General features: G+C 39.4%; 1 protein-coding gene across 2 annotated transcripts in view; it reads left to right on the top strand.

Moving 5' to 3' along the window:
- The window catches only part of DOCK4 (dedicator of cytokinesis 4), a 212589-nt gene that overhangs the window by 141368 nt on the left and 50709 nt on the right, over positions 1-20512 (top strand). The window contains exons 30-34 of one of the 2 annotated variants that reach the window (XM_042467418.1): positions 1-59; positions 1333-1481; positions 4925-5010; positions 18787-18813; positions 18990-19085. In XM_042467418.1, coding sequence (XP_042323352.1) covers positions 1-59; positions 1333-1481; positions 4925-5010; positions 18787-18813; positions 18990-19085 — 417 coding nt within the window. The remainder of the gene's footprint in view (positions 60-1332; positions 1482-4924; positions 5011-18786; positions 18814-18989; positions 19086-20512) is intronic. The other variant, XM_042467419.1, reaches the window with a different exon arrangement.

Genomic DNA, 20512 nt, shown 5'->3' with positions numbered 1-20512 from the left:
GTATGGTGATATGCGGGTGACAATGGGATGTGAGATATTCAGCATGTGGCAAAATTTAGGTAAGATTACTTGTATGTTTTAGGATTAAAATACATATGAATGCTTTAATAGTAGATTTTTTTTAAAAAAAAATCTTGAATGTTTATACTTCTCCTCCAAAACTTTCCTAATGTTAGAGGTAAGTCCATCATCATTTAAATCATTAATATAGTTTAAAGTAAAATTCATGTTTTCAGGTTGGCGATTGAATTACGGTAACCCTATGAATTCCATAGTTTTTTCTTTGGCAAGGAATATTCAGGAGTAGTCTGACTTTGCTTTCCTGTGAATAGAGCCTACAGCAGCTGGTATTTCTTGGATGTCCCCTTCCAAGTATCCAAGGCCTGACCCTAGTTAGCTTTTAAGATCAGATGGGACCTGTGCCCACAGGATATTTAAATCTGTAGAATATTTTAAATTTTGGCTAGCAAGCATGGTCCTTACTGGGAGATGAAATCAGGGATCCTGCCACTTGATACCCAAAACATATGGGAAGTAAGAGATAAGAAACTCTGCTCTAGTCCAATGGCAGTCAGTGGCTCTCGTGATAGGATGACTGCAAACCAACTGTGACCATTAGCTTGATCTATAGAGGAGATATCCAAGATACCAAACCTATCCCAGATAGGTAATAGCTATTCCTAGCTATTACTCAGCATAGGTTCACTACCTGCAGACATGGAAGCCACTAGCCACCATTATTTTAGTCAGCATACTGATTGTTCTGAGTGCTCCCCCTGCCATCTACAATGCAGAGCCAGAAATAGCACTGATTATTTGCACTCACATAAATTCCCATATATAATGTTTAAATGCATGCCCATATTGTACACATGCCAATCTGTACCAACTTTTTCTACCCTGCTGCCTTTCAGATATATTGGATTGCCATTCCCATAGCAGGCTGTGGCAGCTACACATTGCTGAGAATTTTATTTTGGCCTTTTGTGTTAAGTGCGTACTGGTGGGGCAGCGGTTGAATGCCTATGCTGCAGCCACTCACTCAAAACCATAAAGTTGTGAGTTCAATATTAGCAAAAGGGCTCTGGCTCAACTCAGGCTTGCATCCTTCCGAGGTCGCTAAAATGAGTATCCAGATTGTTGGGGGCAATTAGCTGAAATCCAAAACAAATGGAGGATTGAAAGTTGAGAACCACTGCTCTAGATCAATTTGTAGGTCTGGAGTACACAGGTCTGGAGTACACTTGGTTCACTTTTTCATACATCTGTAATCACTGTTTACTCAGTTTCATGAAGATAGTTTCATTCACTTTGGTTTCATTTTCATTTTAGGAGAACACAAAGTCCATTTCATCCCAGCACTGATTGGGCCTTTTTTAGAAGTGACACTTATACCTCAGCCTGACCTACGGAATGTAATGATTCCTATTTTCCATGATATGATGGACTGGGAGCAAAGGCGCAGTGGCAACTTTAAACAGGTATTTATTCATTTGTTTATTGTCAACCAGAAAACAGATTGTATTTTTCCGCAAGATAGCAATCACCATATATAACTTATTCCTGGCATGTTTTAACAACTGTGGCTAAAACTATTTATCTATTTATTAAATGTGTATACTTCTTTCTCCCATGATACATAAATTAAAAAGTGATATTAAAAGATTTGTTTTACAAAAAAAGCCCCCCACCCCAAAAACTAAATAATTAATGGGTTAAACCAATATAAAATCATTTAAAACTATGAGAACTATTAAAAATGCAGGAGAAGACCCTCATCAAAGATGTTTCCACAAATAAATTTTTACCTGCTGGTAGAAAGGGAGTGCAGGGGCAGGCAGCCCAATCTTCCAAAGTAGAGAATTCCATAGCCTGGAAGTAGAGCGTCCTTTCCGTGGTGCAAGAAGGAGCTCCGAAACAGAGCTCCTTCTGGGGTTTGCGTCGCTGGGCGCAGCCTTTACATGGCTGTGCCCAGCGACGCAGAGGAGAAAGGGACCAAGCGGCCCCTTTCTCCTCCTCCCCGACGTTGCTGGGTGTCCTTGGGGCTTGAAGCCCCAAGGACACCCCTTTCCAGGCCGCGGGGAAGCGGCCTTTTGCCGCTTCCTCGCGGCCTGCAAAGCGGCGGATCGGGGCCTCAGAGGCTGCCGGTCTGGCAGCTGAGGCCCCAATACAGCGGGGAAAGGGACGGGTGTAGGCTGCCCCAAACAGGCGGTCTGTAACCCGCCTTACATTCTATTCACCCCAAAGTTCAGCTCAACTTGACACATTATTTCTAACGTTTCTTTAACCCTTCTCCCCAAAATAAAATAAAAATAATCTGATGTCTGGTCACTGATATACTGCTCTGGTGCTGCTATCACCTCTGACTCAATCAAAAATTTCCTTCCTTTCAAACTCTTTTTAAGGTTTGGAAGCAGGAAATAGAGGGAGTGGGATCTGATAAATAGGGTGGATGTTCTTTGCATTCAAACCCAAAATTCTTCAAAATATCCATTGCCAGCTAGCCATTTTTCCTTCAGTGCCTCCTTTAATAGGCACAGCAAGTTAGGTCCAAAACACACCACAGAAATAACCCAGTTCGAGACCATTTTAATTGCCCTAGCCCAATGCTAGGGATTCTGGAACTGTAGTTTTGTGATAGATTTAGCCTTCTCTGATTTAGCCGTCAGAGAGCTCTGGTGCCACAATGATCTATAATTCCCAGGATTCCCTAGCACTGAGCCAGGACAGTTAAAGCAGTCTCAAACTGTGTTTTGGACTTTCGAGTACTATTCTGCATTAACTGTTTGGCCCTTCTGGAGATAGTAAGGCATTGAATTACACTCCTTATCCCAAAAAACTATGGCCATGACCTTTTTCTATTGAGCTTTGAGTCTTGAATTTCTTCAGCCATCCTGTCACTGCAAGAACTATTGTTTGGCCTCTGGATCATAGTGATGTAACCATGCTTAATCAACAGTGATGAGTTCGAAAAAAATTATCAGTGGATCAAATGTTGCAAAATCTGTGTTTCTAGTCAGAATTCAGACATTTTGGCACCCACCTGACTGACCACTTCTGCATAGCCATCTACTCATGAACTATAAATCCAACACATTCCTAGGATATCTTTAATACCTCAGCAGTTGTGTCTGAGATTTGCTGATCTGCCAAAATCAGGTCATGAACACGCCCAATAGTTGCATCTTTGCTGCCTCTTTGGTTTTAAAATCCTCATGCTGAAAGTTGGCATATCACTTCTTCACAGCTGAGTATGGCAATCACTTGTCAGTCAGTGTTTGCATCATACATACACTCATGGATTTCATTTGGAGTTTTCTTCTGCAGGAAGAAGAACTTCATGACATCCTGAAGTTCAGCACTTGAAAATTCCACACTTATCCACACTTTTTGTTGCCATTAATGATCTGAAAAAATATCAGGAACTAGTGCTTCAGTTCTGCATATTGGCAGTTTACAATACAAAAGAACACTACTTCAAGCTAGGGTAACAAAATTATGTTCAGATTTTGGAAAGTGGGTTGGGCCAAAAACTTTTCAGCACGCTTTCATAGTTATATCACCTCATTAGCATGGTCACATCTGAGAAAGCAATTGAAATAAGAAAATAATATCCCTCAACAGAAGATAAACAGTGGTTTAACTTGCTTGAAACAATAATTCTTCCAAAAGGCTCATTTTGAAATGCTTAGTTGTAAGGAATATGGCTTAAGAATTGTACTAATGGGAACACAGTTGTGAAGACAAAGGTCTGTCATGATCATTAACATACTTTAAGATTCATATTTCTAGAAGGTGACCCTTTTGGCATGCCAAGTCATGCCATAGTCTGAATCTTTTCCCCCCCTGTTACTGAAGCAGCCTTAGACATGCCAAGTAAGGAAGTACTAAATACACCATCTGCTATTGCAGATTTGTATTCTGCTTCTTGGTGTCGCTTCAAGCCATTTTTCTATGTTCCCTTTCCTGCTGCTGCCAATGAAGCAAAGCAAAAGCATTTGAATTAGTGAGGTGAAATGGCAAAATAACAGGAGCAGAATTCACATAAATATCTGAGAGGGAAAACAGAGGCATGAAAGTGGACCAGTGAATGTAAGATAAACAGGCTACCATAAATTGTCAGTTATATGAGTGTTAAAGCAAAGAAACAATTCTCATATAAGCAGTGTAAAGACATTATGATTTCTCCCTGCATTATGCATTCTTATTAAAGATATCAGCTATCATTCATTCTTTATTAACTGTACAGCAGGCCTTCCCTTTAATTTTTCATTCACTAATTATCCCTATTACTTCACAGGAGACAATTTTCCCATGCAATATTAACTACACAGAACCACCTTGTTATAATTTCTTGATAACAAAATGTAACCCTAATTGTGTTTAAGCAATGAGCATTAGCCATGGAACTCATACTCCTCGACTGCTCTTGGTTGCTGGAATGAAAATTAAGTACATTTTCTCACTGGTCCAAATTCAGTTGGAGACAGAGTAGGTTTGGGTATTTGACCATCAAGCAGCATGGAAGAAACACATGTCAACATAATGTTCATATAGAGATTTGATGAGGAAAAGAAGGGGGGAAATGGTGCTTTTGTGCTAAGATGTATATTATGCCTTTTATTTCCAGCCTTGGGATGGGATTTTCAAACAGGAGTTAAGACCACTGCTTTTATTTGGCTCTGTAATAGCTGCCTTGTAGTAATAACAAAAGCCTGCAGCTTAAAAGCATAATATTCCACTTAAATCAGCATAGACATATCATATATAAAATGGTTACTGCCTTTCAAAGTAGAGAGAATGAACAATGTGGCAAAGCTTACATTCTTCATTTAGTACGGCAGAGAACATTTCCCCAGTATTTTGATCAAGAAATTGATTTATACCACTGAACACCTTATATATGTACACATGTTCCTTACAGGTAGAAGCAAAATTGATTGACAAATTGGATAGTTTGATGTCAGAAGGAAAAGGTGATGAAACATACCGGGAACTCTTCAATAGTATGTGAGTAATACATGTGCTTTAAAAGTCAGCTTGGAGAATTATTTTTCTGTCCAGAGCTACTGGAGATGTAGTTTACTGCTATGAAGGTGGTAGTTCCTATCTTTCATTATCTTTATCAGGATGAGTAAACAAATAAGTGAACAAATCTTGTGTCATCAATTACTAAGATCTACTGTGGGGGGATGTTGTACTATGTGAGCTAGTTCTTTTCTCATTCATTTAATTGTATAATCAGGGAAAGTTGGAAATAGAAATGCTTAAACTAGATTTCAAACAATAGTCTGTATTTTTTGTGTTTTGTTTTGTTTTTACATACATCACCTTTGGGAAGGCATTTCACAGTCAAATACAGTTATAGATAAATTGGATTTTAATTTTTGTTCAGTTTTCTGACCTAAAAATTATATATTGAAAGTATTTAAGCATACCACCATAGAATATAGACCAGTGATGGTGAACCTTTTAGAGGCCGAGTGCCCAAACTGCAACCCAAAACCCACCTATTTATTGCAAAGTGCCGTGTCCCTCTGGCTTTCTAGTAACAAACTCTGGCAAACTCTGTGCTGGGCCAACGGCACATGTGCCCACGGTATGAGTGCCATAGGTTCACCATCACTGATATAGACTAATGGTTGTAATGCTCTGAAATCATAGAAATGAACTGAAATACAGTTATTCAAACCTTGGTATAATAGAAAGAATGGATGCACAAAGCAATTTGATTTCAACTGAAGAGGTAGGAAGAGTGAAATAATTGGGATTAAAAGGACTGTTTGTGGATTGGCTTGTGCCCATAATTTTTAGTCTCCCAAATATTGATTTAATTTCAGTTTCCCACTTGAAATGAGTCTGTGATACATCTAGACTAATCCAAAGATGTGCCTTGTATAATCTATTCTCGAAAGAGTTAATCAGAAAGAAATTAAGAAGAGTACTTCAGAAAGCTTATCTAATAAAACAAAGTACCGTACTTGAGCTTGCTTTTATTTCCCTTGTTCCTCAAAGTATTTGAGTTTGTTTTTATTTTTCTTAAAGATCACCCAAATCATCATGATTTGTAATACAGTCATCCCTCGGTATCTGCACATGTGCCATCCACTCATTCAAACATCCGCACACAGCAAGCCCCCATTGTCCCCAGTGACAGTACGGCTGCATGCACTCTCCACCACTCAGAACAATGGGGGCTGCCCCTAATGGCAGCGTGGCTACATGCACGCGCCACCATTAAAGTCCCATTTTTCTTAATGGTGGAATGGCCATGTGTACACGCCACCACTGAGGACAACAGAATTTGAGTGTCTGTGGATGTTGGTATCCAGGGGGGGGGGGGCGTCCAGCATGGATACCAAGGGCTGACTGTATTTAAAGAAATTATGGCAGAAATAGAAACATGTTTTGACTCAAGTAAATGTCAATCAGACAAAGGAGGCTAGGGGCCATTGAAGTATCTTCATGTACAACGCAGCAGTTCCCAGGATAGGAAGGTGGTTTTATAAGCCAATGAATAACCTAGTTTTTGTAAACTGCACAAAATCCATGGTAATTTAAATCTCAAGTTTGCTTTCAAGGCCCCAAAGACAAAAACTTTGAGAGGGGAAGCCAAAGAGGCCACTTTCCCTTAGAACATCTTCTTCTCTAAAGCAAAGAACAGTTCATTTGTCCTCTACTTTGCTCTAGGTTAGTGGGTCTCAAACTCTGATCCTCCAGGTGTTTGAGGCTTCATTTTCCAGAATTCCTGAAGATTAGCCTTATTATTTGAGACCTCTGGGAGTTGAAGTCTAAAACCAGGGTTTGAGAACCACTGATCTAGTTCAGATTTTTCGTATGATACATGTGTAATCTAACCAATCCTTGACAAAATGCACTTTGCATTGATTTCATACAGTATGTATGAATTTGTATGAGGGAGAAAGAGAGAAGCAACAAATTCAATCCCACAAACCCCAGCTCTGAACACTGGGTTTAGAACTAAGTTTTTAAAAAGATTTTTTTCAAAAAAGTCTGACACATGCACATGCTTTTGCCACTATTGAATAATATGGAGAGGGTGAACTTGGAATTGAACCTCAAGGTATGGACAGGGTCCACTGTAGTCTGAAGACAAGGGACAGAAGAGAGAAACACTGGGACATTTCAAAATCAGCTCAAACAGTGGGACAACAGAGAATTAATTGGGGCTGTCTTTGTCAAATAAGGCTAATTTGAGAGTATAGTATAGCCCCACTACTTTCTCCATTTCCCCGGAACAGTTCTTTTTGAAGCAGTTCATAAGCACTAGAGGAACTTAGTGATTTCAGAAACAAATCACAGATGTCATCTTCCATTTTTATTTTAAAACATTAAGGTTGGGGCATGCTGCTACTTAAATTCTGTTACAATGAAATATCCCATAAAATTGCAGCTATCAATCTTCTGGCAGTTGTCATCTAGGGAGGCCTGAAAGGTCACAGATATATCTTGCTTGAAATAGAGGTGTCTCTCTAGATTGGTACTAAAAATATAGGAGTGTAGGGTTTATTACTTGCACTGGCCAGTTATTGGTATTGTTCCACTTTACCACTTTTTAAATTGAAACATGGACATTTAAAAACAATGCTGCCCTGGCATAAAAAAAAAAACAGTAGAAGTACATGAGTATTTGAAATGTTGCCATTCATTATTAGATTAGAATATTTTGAACTGCAAATATTTGCTTTGTGTTTTTTAAAGCCTTTTTCCCTTCATATAAATATTCCATTTTAAAATAGTTCTCTCAGGAATTTTCTGTAACCTAGAAAGAACTGCCCAGACTATCTTTAGATTCAAGTTCACGTGATGCTGAGTGGGGCAGCCTTTTTGTAAACAAACAAACAAACAAGCTTCATTTATATACCGCTTCATACCGCCTAAGCAGTGTCTAAGAGGTTTCCAACTGTAAGCTAACTTTCCCCTCCCTGCCTTACATAAATTATGTAGGCAAATAGGCAGATATTTATTTATTAAAAACAGAACTACAGCATGTGGTTCCAAATACAAGTGCTGTGCACACTGAGAAATATGATTTAATGAAATACTCAAATGGCTCTAAATTTGGCAAAGAAAAGAACCCTTATAATTTGCTGCTATCAATAGATATTTGAATATTTACTAAGGACTTCCTAAAGATGTTTCTCGATTTATTGCAGAACTATATAATTGACTAGAGATCCAGCCTGACATAGTGATTTCATGCTGGGCTACAACTCTGAAGACCAGGGTTTGATTCCTAGCCATGACACCCACTGGGTTACCTTGGACAAGTCACATTCTCTCAGCTTCAGAGGAAGGCAATGGCAAATCTCCTCTGAACAAATCTTGCCTAGAAAACCCCATGATAGTTTCACTTTATGGTGAACCTTAGGGTCGTCATAAGTTGGAAACGATTTGAAGGCACACAACAGCAGTAACAAATATAATTGACTGTGTCAATTTTTATACAGTATTGCCAGCCAATTTCTATATAGTATTTTAAAGGCCCTTAGGGAAATAGACCCTCCTTTTTGAATGACTATTCCACATGCTTCTTGTTGTTCTTGCCATTGTACTTTTGTTTGCCTTTCTTCTGGGCATAATTTAGTACCATGTCCAAGAATTTCTTTTTGGTGAAAATGGCTGCTTTTTATCCCATTGTTCACTATCTGTTTAGTTCTTGTGCAGAAGAATGAAAAGGTTCAAAGCTTTCTCTCTGCTGGGAAAAATTACAAGATTTTTTTTTACAGATTTTGATAATTTGTTAAAAGCATTTCAGGCCTCACTTTTTAAAAAATTGAATAGTTTTTACATTTAAAAAACAGTATTTTGTGTAAAGTATATTTTTAGCGCAAAAATGTACCTTATGTGCAAAAATAATATTTGTGATTACAGCATTCTGATGAAAAAGCACACTTGTGTTTTTGTTTTTATGCAAAGGCAAAAAAGAGCTCATAGCAGCTGATTTTTTATGAGGCATCTCAATGTGGATTAGAGTATTAACCGCATTCTTTACATCATATTAAGAGCTTCCAGCACTTCATGATCTTCAGTAGGAGATGAGCAACCCCCACAATTTTTATCAGCTGCCACCATCTAATAATGTTTGCACCAAGTTTCAGTGACTTAGTATGACATCACTGAAGGGTTTAACTTGCCCCTTGTCCACCTCTTAATCTGCAGACTTCTCCTTCTTACCCACAGGAGTTGCGGGAATCCTATAGACATCCACATACATGCCAAGCAAAGGCTTGTGCAGAGAGGAGATTTTTTAAAAGACAGCTTTTATTTTAACTCATCAATTTAACATTAGCAAAGTGTATCTTGTGCATTAAGGCATCTTCCTTCAAGCTTTACCTAGAAGTAATGTCAAAGCTATTAGAAAACAGTCTTAAATCACATTCAGGCCAGGTTAGAAAGAAAATACATCTCCCTATGTGACTATTTACACATGCCTATTCTACTCATGATACAGATAGTATTCTGGTTCTTCAGAAACTCCCTGGAAGCTGGGTGTCTGTCTGGATCTCCTTGTCCAGCCTAGAACCTGGCTTCCCTAGCAATAGTGAGGGAGATGGCACCTCTTCATCAGTCTCAAAAGTTTCTCAGAGTCTCTCACAGGCCTTGCAGCATTTAGAAACTCACATCTTTCACACAAGCTGATCATCTCCATCAGGCGAATGTCTTTTAACCTCTCATCTTGAGAACATCAGGAAGCTTCCACACTTCTCACAAGCTGGTCATCAACACTGGTTAATTGTTTCTTGATATCTCTGTGAATTCTATGTGATGGTGGCCCTAATAAATACAATCCAACCCATTGTATCATTCGCCCTTTGATGACCTAGAAGTGAGCCCACACCTCTCAGCTATCTTGCCATGATAATGGCAGAGTCCATTATCATGTATCACTACCTCAGAAAGAACTGATGAGCAGCCACCAACAGAGAGGAGAAACAGTAGCAGCATTGGGAGGCTCTAGAAATTGGGAGTGGGCCCCTTAGTAGGTGGTTACAGCTCCTTGTGCTGGTCCTCTTGGATATACTTCAGCTAGAGCTGCCAATTTTTAAAGTGAATTTTGAAAGACATTACAAGAATACATTTTTGTTATTAAAGAAGCACCTCAGAAAATTTGCTCTCAGTTCAATAAATATAAGTCAGTCAACACATTATCCACATTACATTAACCATTGCTGGGGTGCTATGGTTTAATCTTCATTTGATAGTTTTCTGTTTACATTCTTGTGTCCCTTGACATGTTCATGTGTTGACTGATGGATGGAGTTATACTGTACTTTGTATTTCAGATGGATCCAACATTGCACTTTTCCCAAAAAAAAAAAAAAAAAAAAAAAAAAAAATCAGCATCTTCTTTGGTCTTTGTGAATTTATATGACTTCAGTAATGGCTGTTTCAATGTTTGAAGTGATCTAGAATTCTTAAAAGTTGTGTTTTTTTTTTACTTCAGTTGGTTTTAGATAAGATTATTAATATCTGAAATATGGAATATTCCAATAATAAGCAAAATAAACAAAACGGAAAAAAGATATGAACTGAAGAAAATTCAGGAATTTGGGCGCTCTGGCATAATAAAATAGTTTAATGGATGTTTTGCTGTTGTTGTGATATAACCTTTAGATAATTTGATGTTTTTATGATACATATTTTAGATATGATTGCCATTGTATGGAGATTTTCGGATTGTAATCCTGCTTCGATCCATTGGGAGAAGCGGGAAAATACAAATAAAATTTATTTATTTATTTATTTATTTATTTATTATATCATATCTGTATGAAAACTTAGGGCCGAAACAGACTGGCTCTAAACACTGGCTTCCCGGGGGCATGGAGTTTAGACACCTCATGCCCCCAAGATACTCAAAAGCTGCACAGCTGCCTACATGTGGACCAGCTTTTGGGCGCTCTGGCAGCATGGCATTTACACGGCACAAGCCGCAGGAACACCATAAAGTTGCAGCGGGGCAAGAAAAGCCAGCTTTTTGCCGATGGAAAAAGGAATGGCAATTTGCCGCTTCTTTTTGGGCTGTCAAAAAGGCAGATTGGGACTGCGATATATGTTTGATGCGGCTGAAATCTGGCTTTCTTGGGGGTGGCTTCAAGCTGTCCCAATTTTTAAAAACACACTTGTTTTGCTCCAAAATGACCACTAGGGGTTGTGGGTGGCATTTCCACCACATTTGGTGTTAAGGAAAAAGCAACATGGGACATACAGTAGTGAAATAAAACTTGTATGTGAGAGTCAGAGTGACTCAGCAGAAGCCAATAGAGAACCACACAGGTGTGAATGGTAAAGCAATTAACAGGTCCTGAATGCCAAGGACAAGAAGTGCATAGTGAATAATTGGACACACCTGACAATTGTAAAGTGGTCAAGGCTGAGATGATGAAATCATTAATTGTGGGATGAACAAGGAGAACCAATGGGAATGATGTACACGCCTACTGGGTGGAAACAGACCACAGTAGGTGGTACCATGATATGGCTATAATAAGGACTATACATCCCAATGCATTTCGTGGGTTGTAGTGGATTGTTGTGTGGATTGTGAGGAGTTGAGTATTGTTTGGAGCTGTGTATATAGTAGAATAAAGTAGATCTTTTATATAAGACTACTGAGTTGTCTGGTGTCTTGGGTGAAGCTACAAGAACCAGCAGGACCCTGGTGAAGAAGGGTGAAGACTTCTGTGGAAGCAAGAGTGAGAAGGCTTGGAGAGTTTGTCGGGGTCTTCAGCCAGTTCTCTGCAACTCTTGCAAAGATACAACAAATGGCCAAAACTGGTCAGCGTGGTGCACAACCAGGTGGTGAGTTCCAGGCCAGGTGAAGAGCCACAACTCCCATCATCCCTGACATTTGGAAGTGCCCTGAACAACCAAAGTTTCGAAAACTTTGCATCATTTTTCAAAAACAGTTCCCTCTGTGAATGCAGAAGGCATTTTCATAACATGTTGAGCCTCCCCATCCCTTTATACTGCACAGAAGGCTTTTTTGAAAGGGAACAGGAAGTGACTTCTGTTCATGTCTTGTTTTTAGAAAACAGCATCATCTCAAGGAAGGCCCAAAAGCATGGTGAAAGTGCCCCTGTGCCCCCTACAAGGTGTTTGGGGGGGGGGAGAGAAAAACCTTTTGATTTTATTTATTTATTTATTTATTTATTTTGTGGAGGTGGCTGTAGTGGGGAGATGTGCCCCCCCCCCGATCATCTGGGTGACCAATTCAGCCCCATAGCCTTTGAAAGTTTCCCACCACTGCCATAAGCCAATCAAACTTTGTACTCAGGTAGGGTCAGACTCAGTTTGCTGCCTGAGGGAGAGGCTAAGTTGGAAAGGGTTTTCGACTATATCTAAGGTAATCAGGCTGGTTTAGAAGTTGCAGGACAGGCTGTATGGCATATATAGTGCTATTATGTGGTGGGTGCACAGCAGCCTCTGGTGTCTGCATCTTGAAGCAGTTGCCTTATTTTGCCTCCTAGTAAGAGCCAGGTTTGTACTCAGGTACAGATAGCTGAATACAAATACCTACATGGTGTTTCAGTTTGGAATGATACATGTACATACCAATTATGTTACTTTCCTCTCTGAAATACAAGAGGCATGGGTCATTCTCCAACCTATACCCATACATTTTAAGTGAAAAGCAGAAGCATTTGTGCATCCTTTGAATCCTTTGCCTCCTTTGCAACTGATGTGGTAGAAATATATCGATATTTTGATTTCTGAAACCGCAAAGAATATGAAGATTAAAATCCACTCTTATTTGTTTACATTTTATTTCTATTCCACCCCCACCCACCCCCCAGCCGCCCCATAAATCTACCTGTGCTCAGCTTATACTGTTCTGATGTGGATGTTTGGAGAGCAGAAAGACCCCTGGAAAAGGATCAAAGAAAATCTGGATAAAATATTACAGCAAACATGTAAAAGAGTTTCTCCCTCATAGTATGCAGGGAGAGAATGTCAGCATAGCTTCACTTCCTGCCTTTCTCTCTAGATCTTGCCTAAGGTAGCTGAAAATTGTATTTGAGAAGCCTTTTTGTTATAAATGTTTGCTTTGTGAATTATCTTTAAAAGGTCAGTGATGCAAAGGGTTTGTATGAGTTCTTGAACTTCCCTTGCACATACATATTTGAGATGAAAATATAAACGGAAAGTAAACCCTGTGATTTAAACAGGCTAATCGATATCCGTTCTGAGAGATTCTAGCAGCCCTTATTTTGAGATGCGCTCTCACCTTCAGCAAGTCTTTGATATTTAGTGGCAGGGAAACATTCAGGTTAGAGTTCCATAATCTTTCACCATTTCTATATGAATTCAACACCTTTCATTTAATAACTTTGAAAAATGAAGCAGCTTTGTGTTCCTTGCGGCTTTTTGTGTTTATGCTGCAGATATGCTTGCTGGAAGACCCCAGGTAAACTCCAGCATGTCTGAAGTGGAAGCTCAGGATTGTATGCCAAGAAACTGCCCTTGGCTGCCACTTTCCAGCCATGGAATGTGTTGTTGTTTTTATGTGTTGTCAAGTTGGCTTTGACCTTTGGCAATTCTATGAATGAGAGATCTGGAAGAGCTCTTGTTATTAACAGCCCTGCTCAGGTCTTGAAGAATCAGGTTGTGGCTTTCTTTACCAAGTCAATCCATGTGTAACGAGGTCTTCCTCTTTCACTAGTGCCTTCAACTTCACCAAGCATTATCACCTTTTCCAATGAGCCATGTCATCTCATAATATGTCCAGAATATGATAGTTCCAATTTAGTAATTTAGGCTTCAATGGCTCTATTTGCTATAGGATCATTTATTTGGTTTTTTTGGCAGAGCCTGGTATCTGTGGAACACTCCTTGAGAACCACATTTCAGATGCATTGATTTTCTTATTGTCCGTTTTCTTTATTGTTCACAACCATACAAAAAAATCGTAAATACAGTGGCATGGATGGTCTTTATACTTGTGGGTCTTAACTCGTTCCTTCATAGCTGTCCTTGTCAGGCATATTCTTCTTCTGCTTTCTTGAGCACAGTTCCCATTCTGTTTTATGACTTACTCTGTGTATATGTCGGTCATACATTTTAAAATTATATAAATCCTCCATGGTCATTATTTCTTGTTTTTCTGATATTCAACTGTAGCCCTGCTTCTTCCTAAACTTCTATCAGTAGTCATACCAAGTCTTTATTATTTTCTACTGGTAATATGGGGTGGTTTGCATATCTTAAATTATTGATGCTCCTTCCTCCAATTTTCACACCTCCTTCATCCAAAAGTGAATCTAAGCCCACCTTCCATATGATATATGTTGTATAGATATATAATGCAAGAGTGATAAAATGCACAATTTTCTGACACTCTTGCTAGTTAGAAACATTCTGTTTTTCCATAGTCTGTCCTGACAATAGCCTCTTGTCCAGTAAAGGTTATGTTTCAGGACAATCAAATGTTGTGGCATGCCCATTTCTTTTAGAGTGATCCATAGTTTTTCATGATCTACAAGATCAAAGGCTTTGTTATAATCTATAAAGCTCAGACTATTTTCTTCTGAATCTCTTTGGTACCCTCCATTAGCCAACATATACATGCAATATGATCTCTAGTGCTTCTTCCTTTTTTGAACTGTTTTGAATGTCTGACATTTCATTCTCCATTTTAGTAAAACATTTTTGTTTCACTTCTTCCCTTGAATTGTTATAGAGTAGACAGAATACTCTATCGGGCTTCACCTTGAATTCTGTGTCCAGTTTTGGGGACCACAGTTTTCAAAGGATGTTGAGAAGCTGGAGTGTGTTCAGAGAAGGACAGTCAAAATGGTGAAGGGTCTGTAAACCATGCCCTATGAGGAGAGACATAGGGAGCTAGGTATTTTCAGCTGGGGAAGAGAAGGGTGATATGATAGTCCTGTTTAAATATTTGAAGGTGTGTCATATTGAGGATGGAACAAGCTTGTTTTCTGCTGCTCCACAACCAGAGCAATGGATTCAAACTACAGGAAAAGAGATCCCACGTCAACATTAGTTAGAACTTCCTGACAATAAGAGCTGTTCAACAGTGGAACACACTCCCTCAGAGTGTAGTGGAGTCTCCTACTTTGATGGTTTTTAAACAGAGGCTTGATGGCTGTCTGTTAGGAGTGTTTTGATTGTGAGTTCCTGCATGACAGGAGGTTGGACTGGATGGCCCTTGGGGGTCTGTTCCAACTCTATGATTTTATGATTCTATGATACAATAGGCAATTGACATATCACATATAAAATGTCTGGCATATATAATATGAAACAGCTGTCAGTCTTCCTACTTTATTCCATATTCAACTGGTCTCATATTCAACTAGTCTTTCCTCTGCATCTGAGAAGCAGATTTCTACTGCTTTAGATGCAGAAATGAAAAGGATAAATCTATATTTCAGCAACCAAATGCACTTGCTCCTCGACTTAACAAATTGTTCTAAATTGTCCACATAAAGGCCTTCGACCAGACTTTTGGCAACTACTAAGTTATAATTACATTGTCACTACTGCTATCTGATTTGTCACTAACATTATAGGTGATTAGACTAAGATGACAGCCCAAGATAATTTTCGATTATTTCACAGGTCTATGGCTATGACTAGTAATGAGGAAAGGAATTGAAAAGTCTGTGACTGATAGCTCCCAGGCTATTCTGTTTTGGCCAAAAATATTGATATGTTTTTTAAAAATCATAAACCAGTCTTGTATAACGTTGCTACACTCAGGATTCCATTTGGAAAGTGTCAGAAAATTAGTGTTCCCCTATACATGTTGGATGTTACATCCCCCACACAAAGTAGTTGGTATGCGCAACTGACTTGCCATGAGCTGGCAGACTACATACACATGTAATGTTCCTGTTGTGTTAATAGGTGTTACCCTTTGTCTTTAGCCTCTGATGTTTTAACACAAGCTATAAGAATAATGTCTTAATAATGCACCTTTGTGTGCCCTGTCTCCTTCCTCATCTCTTACCCATTATGCACTCTGCCTTGCCATGTTGAATTTTTTCTGTTGTGCTCTGCAAAAAACAAAGCAAAGCAAAACAAAACAAAAAGCATGCATCCCCCTGGCGGGTACCAAAATCCTTGCATGGTCAAGTCCCATTATATACTCTCTCTCTCTCTCTCTCTGGCTTTTCTTCGTGAACGAAGATTCAGGAAGGACACATCACATGCTTTCTACAAGCGTGTTGATGACTAAAAAGGCCAATTCGAGATAAACAAGTCCGGTTGCAGAAAGCACAGCAGAAAGTCTCTTGGGTGATGTTTTCGGGTTGTGGTTCTTTCTGCGTTGTCGTTTCTCTTCGACACTCGTTCGGCGTGAACTTTCAAAAAAGGCTGCAGCATCGTGGATAGTGCATCTCCATGCCTCCCGATGTGAGGCCAGGGCAGATCATTGTTGATGATCAGTTTGGCCGAGCCTGAGATGTTGTTTCAAGGAGTCCTTGTATCTCTTCTTTGGAGCACCCCTCTTACGCTGACCCGTAGTGAGTTCACCGTAGAATACTATTTTTGGGAGGCGATGGTCCTTCATCCTACAAACGTGTCCTGCCCAGCGCAGCTGCATCCTCAATAGCATGGCCTCAATGCTAGTGATCCCTGCTTGCTCAAGGACAGCAACATTTGTCACATAGTCAGTCCAGTGTATATTTAGAATTGTGCGTAAACAGCGCTGATGAAAGTGTTCGAGGAGTCGTAGGTGTTCGCAATAGGTGACCCAGCTTTCAGACCCATAAAGGAGAATAGACAGTACAATGGCTCTATACACACTGATTTTTGTGCTGCGCCTCAAGTGTTTGTTACTCCAGACTCTCTTGTGAAGCCTTCCGAATGCAATATATGCCTTTGCTAGTCTGTGATCAATCTCTTTATCAATCTTGGCGTCTGAGGAGATAATGCTTCCCAGGTAGGTGAACTGCTGGACGGACTTAAGCACAGATTTGCCTACAGTGATGTGAGGATGGTAGTGTTCTTCCTGTGGTGCTGGTTGGTAGAGAACTTCCGTTTTCTTCAGACTGATTTCCAGCCCAAAGAGCTCTGCAGCTGTATCAAAACAAGATGTTAGGCGCTGCAGAGCTGCTTCTGTATGGGCAACGAGGGCAGCATCGTCAGCAAAAAGCAGTTCACTGACTAGATAGTTTAGAGTCTTAGTGCGAGCCCTCAGGTGGCTTAAGTTAAACAGGCTACCATCAGTACGGTATATACAATAGCATAGTAAAATGGTGTCCCTTATGGCAAAATCAAGGTTAGCTTTTTGTTGGGGGGGGGGGTATTTTCGAGCCACGAGTGGTTCAATCCATTGATGTGGAATCTGTGAATTATTATTATTATTAGCCCACCTCTCCTTGCGGATCAAGGCGATTTACAGTAAAAAAAAAAAAATACAGAGGGCAGACTGTATTTTCCCTGTTTCTGCTGTCTTTTCTCAGAGAAGGAATTTACTGGATCTATGACCTTGGCAATGGCTACAAATAAAGGTCTTATGCATAGGTGGGAATCACATTGTGCTTGTTCTATAGCCCACAGGAACTTTCTTGTGCAACTCATGCTGTGTTTCACATGCCAACCCAACATTTGGATTGGTATTGGAAGCCTCCAGGAACAGAAGTGGGCTAAATGGAGGCTGCAGCCCACATACATTCTCCAACAAGCAATAAAATAAAATAAATAAATCTCAGTCTCTTTCCTTTTTTTGCTTCGTAAAATTCCCTTTTTAAAAAAAGCCTCTCCTTAGCCTAAAGCAGCCCAGCACCTTCTTTCCCATGGGGTGGAGCAATGCAAATTTTTCAACTTCTGATAGTTGCCCACTTGTATTTTGGATCATTAAATGTGCCCCTCACATGTTCAAGGAGAAAGCCCCAGACATCTCTCATGGACTTTCTGCAAAAGACCTAGTTTTGTTGGGCTCTTGAGCATGTTTAGTGCTTAAATAATCTGTTTCTGTGGCAACCTTGCATCCATCCATAGAATATGGGAAGAAATGAAGGAAAATGTCTTTTCCAGCCTATGCAAAGTGCCTTTTCCTTCATTGCCACATAGCAGCCTTGCTTGCTGTATACTGATTGAAGGGGTGGAGAAAGGACTTCCAAAGCAAAGGGTGCCTTGTGATACCCTATTTATATATATGAGTAAATGGTAGTTAGTGTCCATCAGTATTGTTGGTAGTTGCATATCTGTACTTCTGTTCATCACAAAGATAATAATTTTCAATAATTCTAATTGACTTGGAAAACTGGACTAATACTTGCTACAGAGAACCCATCAATTATTTAATGGTTAAATGAATGAGATTGAAATGCATAAATAACACCAAGTGAAAGGGAAGTGTTTTTTTTAAAAAAAAATCTCGGGAAAAGGCTTTTCCTGTGGCACTTACAATGCAGTAAATTGTGTGGGTGCAGAACTACTGTCGACTAAAGTACAGGGAAAAATCCTACATTGAGAAGATTTGAAATCTCTACGAAGGGAACAGTGAAATGGGAAATGCTCTCTTCTAGGTAACAAAACCTTCAGTTTCTTTTCTTGATGCTGAAATGCAGCTCTAATAAATAGCATAATAGGGTAAGAATGTAATACAAGTCTGAATCTTCTGTTTGTAAAGGCTGTGAAATGTCTTCTCTCTCTCGATTATATATATATATATATATATATATATATATATCTGAATCTATATATGGAAAATAGGCTGTTATCTCTCTATGTGTTGTCTTGGAGTTGGCTAACCTATAAAAAATCAATTTGCCTTGTCAATGCTTCCTGGAGTAGAATTCCACTCTTTGGTCCTTATCCCAGGTAAGACAATATTTGCAACTGTGCTTTGTTTGAAATGGGAAATATATGTATATACCTAAATCTGTGAATAAGCAGATACTGCTAAGGCATTTTTGGGTATCCTTGAGTACAAATTGGTTGTTATGGAGACTGGTAAAAATAATTCTGATATTCTGCCCTGGGTTCATTCTTTCTAGCCTGCTGAAGAAAATTGAACGTGAAACATGGAGAGAAAGTGGTGTTTCATTAATCGCCACAGTAACCCGTCTTATGGAGAGGCTGCTGGACTACAGGTGAGCAATTGTTGCATGTTTTATAGCATGAAATGTTCAACTGTCTGGAAGTTGAATGGTAGCATATCCCTGGACAGAAGGATTATTAGCAAGAATATGAACACACGCAGAGGACAGGTGTATAGTTATCAGGAGTAAAGATATTACTGGAAAATGAGGTGTTAACCCCATAATAGTGTTCATGGGGAACATAAAGATACAGCTAAGGTTGGGGCCAAGCTATATGCCAAGAAAAAATACATGGTGCACCTTTTTAGATGTGGGGTGCAGGTAGCAGATATCATATGCTTGAATGGTTGCCCAGAATTAAAATCTGTCCATTAGAAGCTAGTATATCAATGGGAAGAGATCTCCCCTAACATCTCCCTGAATTACATGCTAGCATCCTATGTTCTGGAAGGCTTCTATCCTCACATTTTTCTGATGTCATAGAAACTTCATAGAATTTATTTGTTTTGTCAGAATATGTAGACCATCTCGAATTATAGGTGTGTTTGCTAGTGAAAATCTGTACTTTTATATGGGCTACACAAGCACATTGACATGCATCCCAGTCAGGGTCAGCCCTACCATTAAAGCTAGGACTGTGCTTCCTTCAGCTGATTTTGAGTGTTGTGAGTGCAAGGACAGAACAATATTTGATAAACAATTATTGCATTTTTATTGACCCTGAGAGGCACTTTCAGAACTGTATACTTCAGGTAATGAAATAACTTGATTGCCTTTAGACAGATGATTTTGACTTGAGAGCCATTTGCTGCTCTGCCTCAGATGGGAAAATGTCTTGGGCTGGCTCTGACTTTACTTGCTATACCATGTCAGAGGTGACATTGGGATCAGGTTGTCCCTTGCTATGCTTCTCCCGATTGATCTCAGGCAGAAGGTTGTGCAACTTCTCTACATTTTTAGCATTTGTATAAGCAGCTGCAGTTGAAAAGTGAAGATCAGTTGTCTATGCTCTTTACTTCTGGCATAGTAAAAGACCATCTGTGGCCTGAAAAATTAAGCCAAATAGGCATACCAGACAAAAGACCTAGGAAACAGGTAGTACTAGCTCTCACTCTCTTTTTTTCCCCTTGGAAACCATAAAAGATTTAAATCCAAAGTGTATAAATGGTCTGAAGGTTTTTACATCTGACCAACCTGCCTGTTACTGTACACATTGTACAGGTAATCCATTAGTCTGATGACAGTTCCAAACATTTGGGTTGGTACTCATCAGACCAGTGTCCACCTTGCTTTAATGACAGATATTATATCTACCTCTATATTAGAAACTACACAATAGGTGGTGGTAAGTGATGGTGGTGGCAGTAGTAGTGACAGTGATTATGATGTTGATAAATATTTAACGTTTATATTGTGCTTCCAAGTGTTCAAAGTACAGGGCTAGCTCAAGACATTTTGGTACCTGAAGCAAAGAACTA

Source organism: Sceloporus undulatus, chromosome 5 (assembly GCF_019175285.1).
Source record: "Sceloporus undulatus isolate JIND9_A2432 ecotype Alabama chromosome 5, SceUnd_v1.1, whole genome shotgun sequence".
NCBI lineage: Eukaryota > Metazoa > Chordata > Lepidosauria > Squamata > Phrynosomatidae > Sceloporus > Sceloporus undulatus.
Note: the sequence above shows the minus strand (reverse complement) of the source record. Positions and strands in the feature narration are given on the sequence as shown.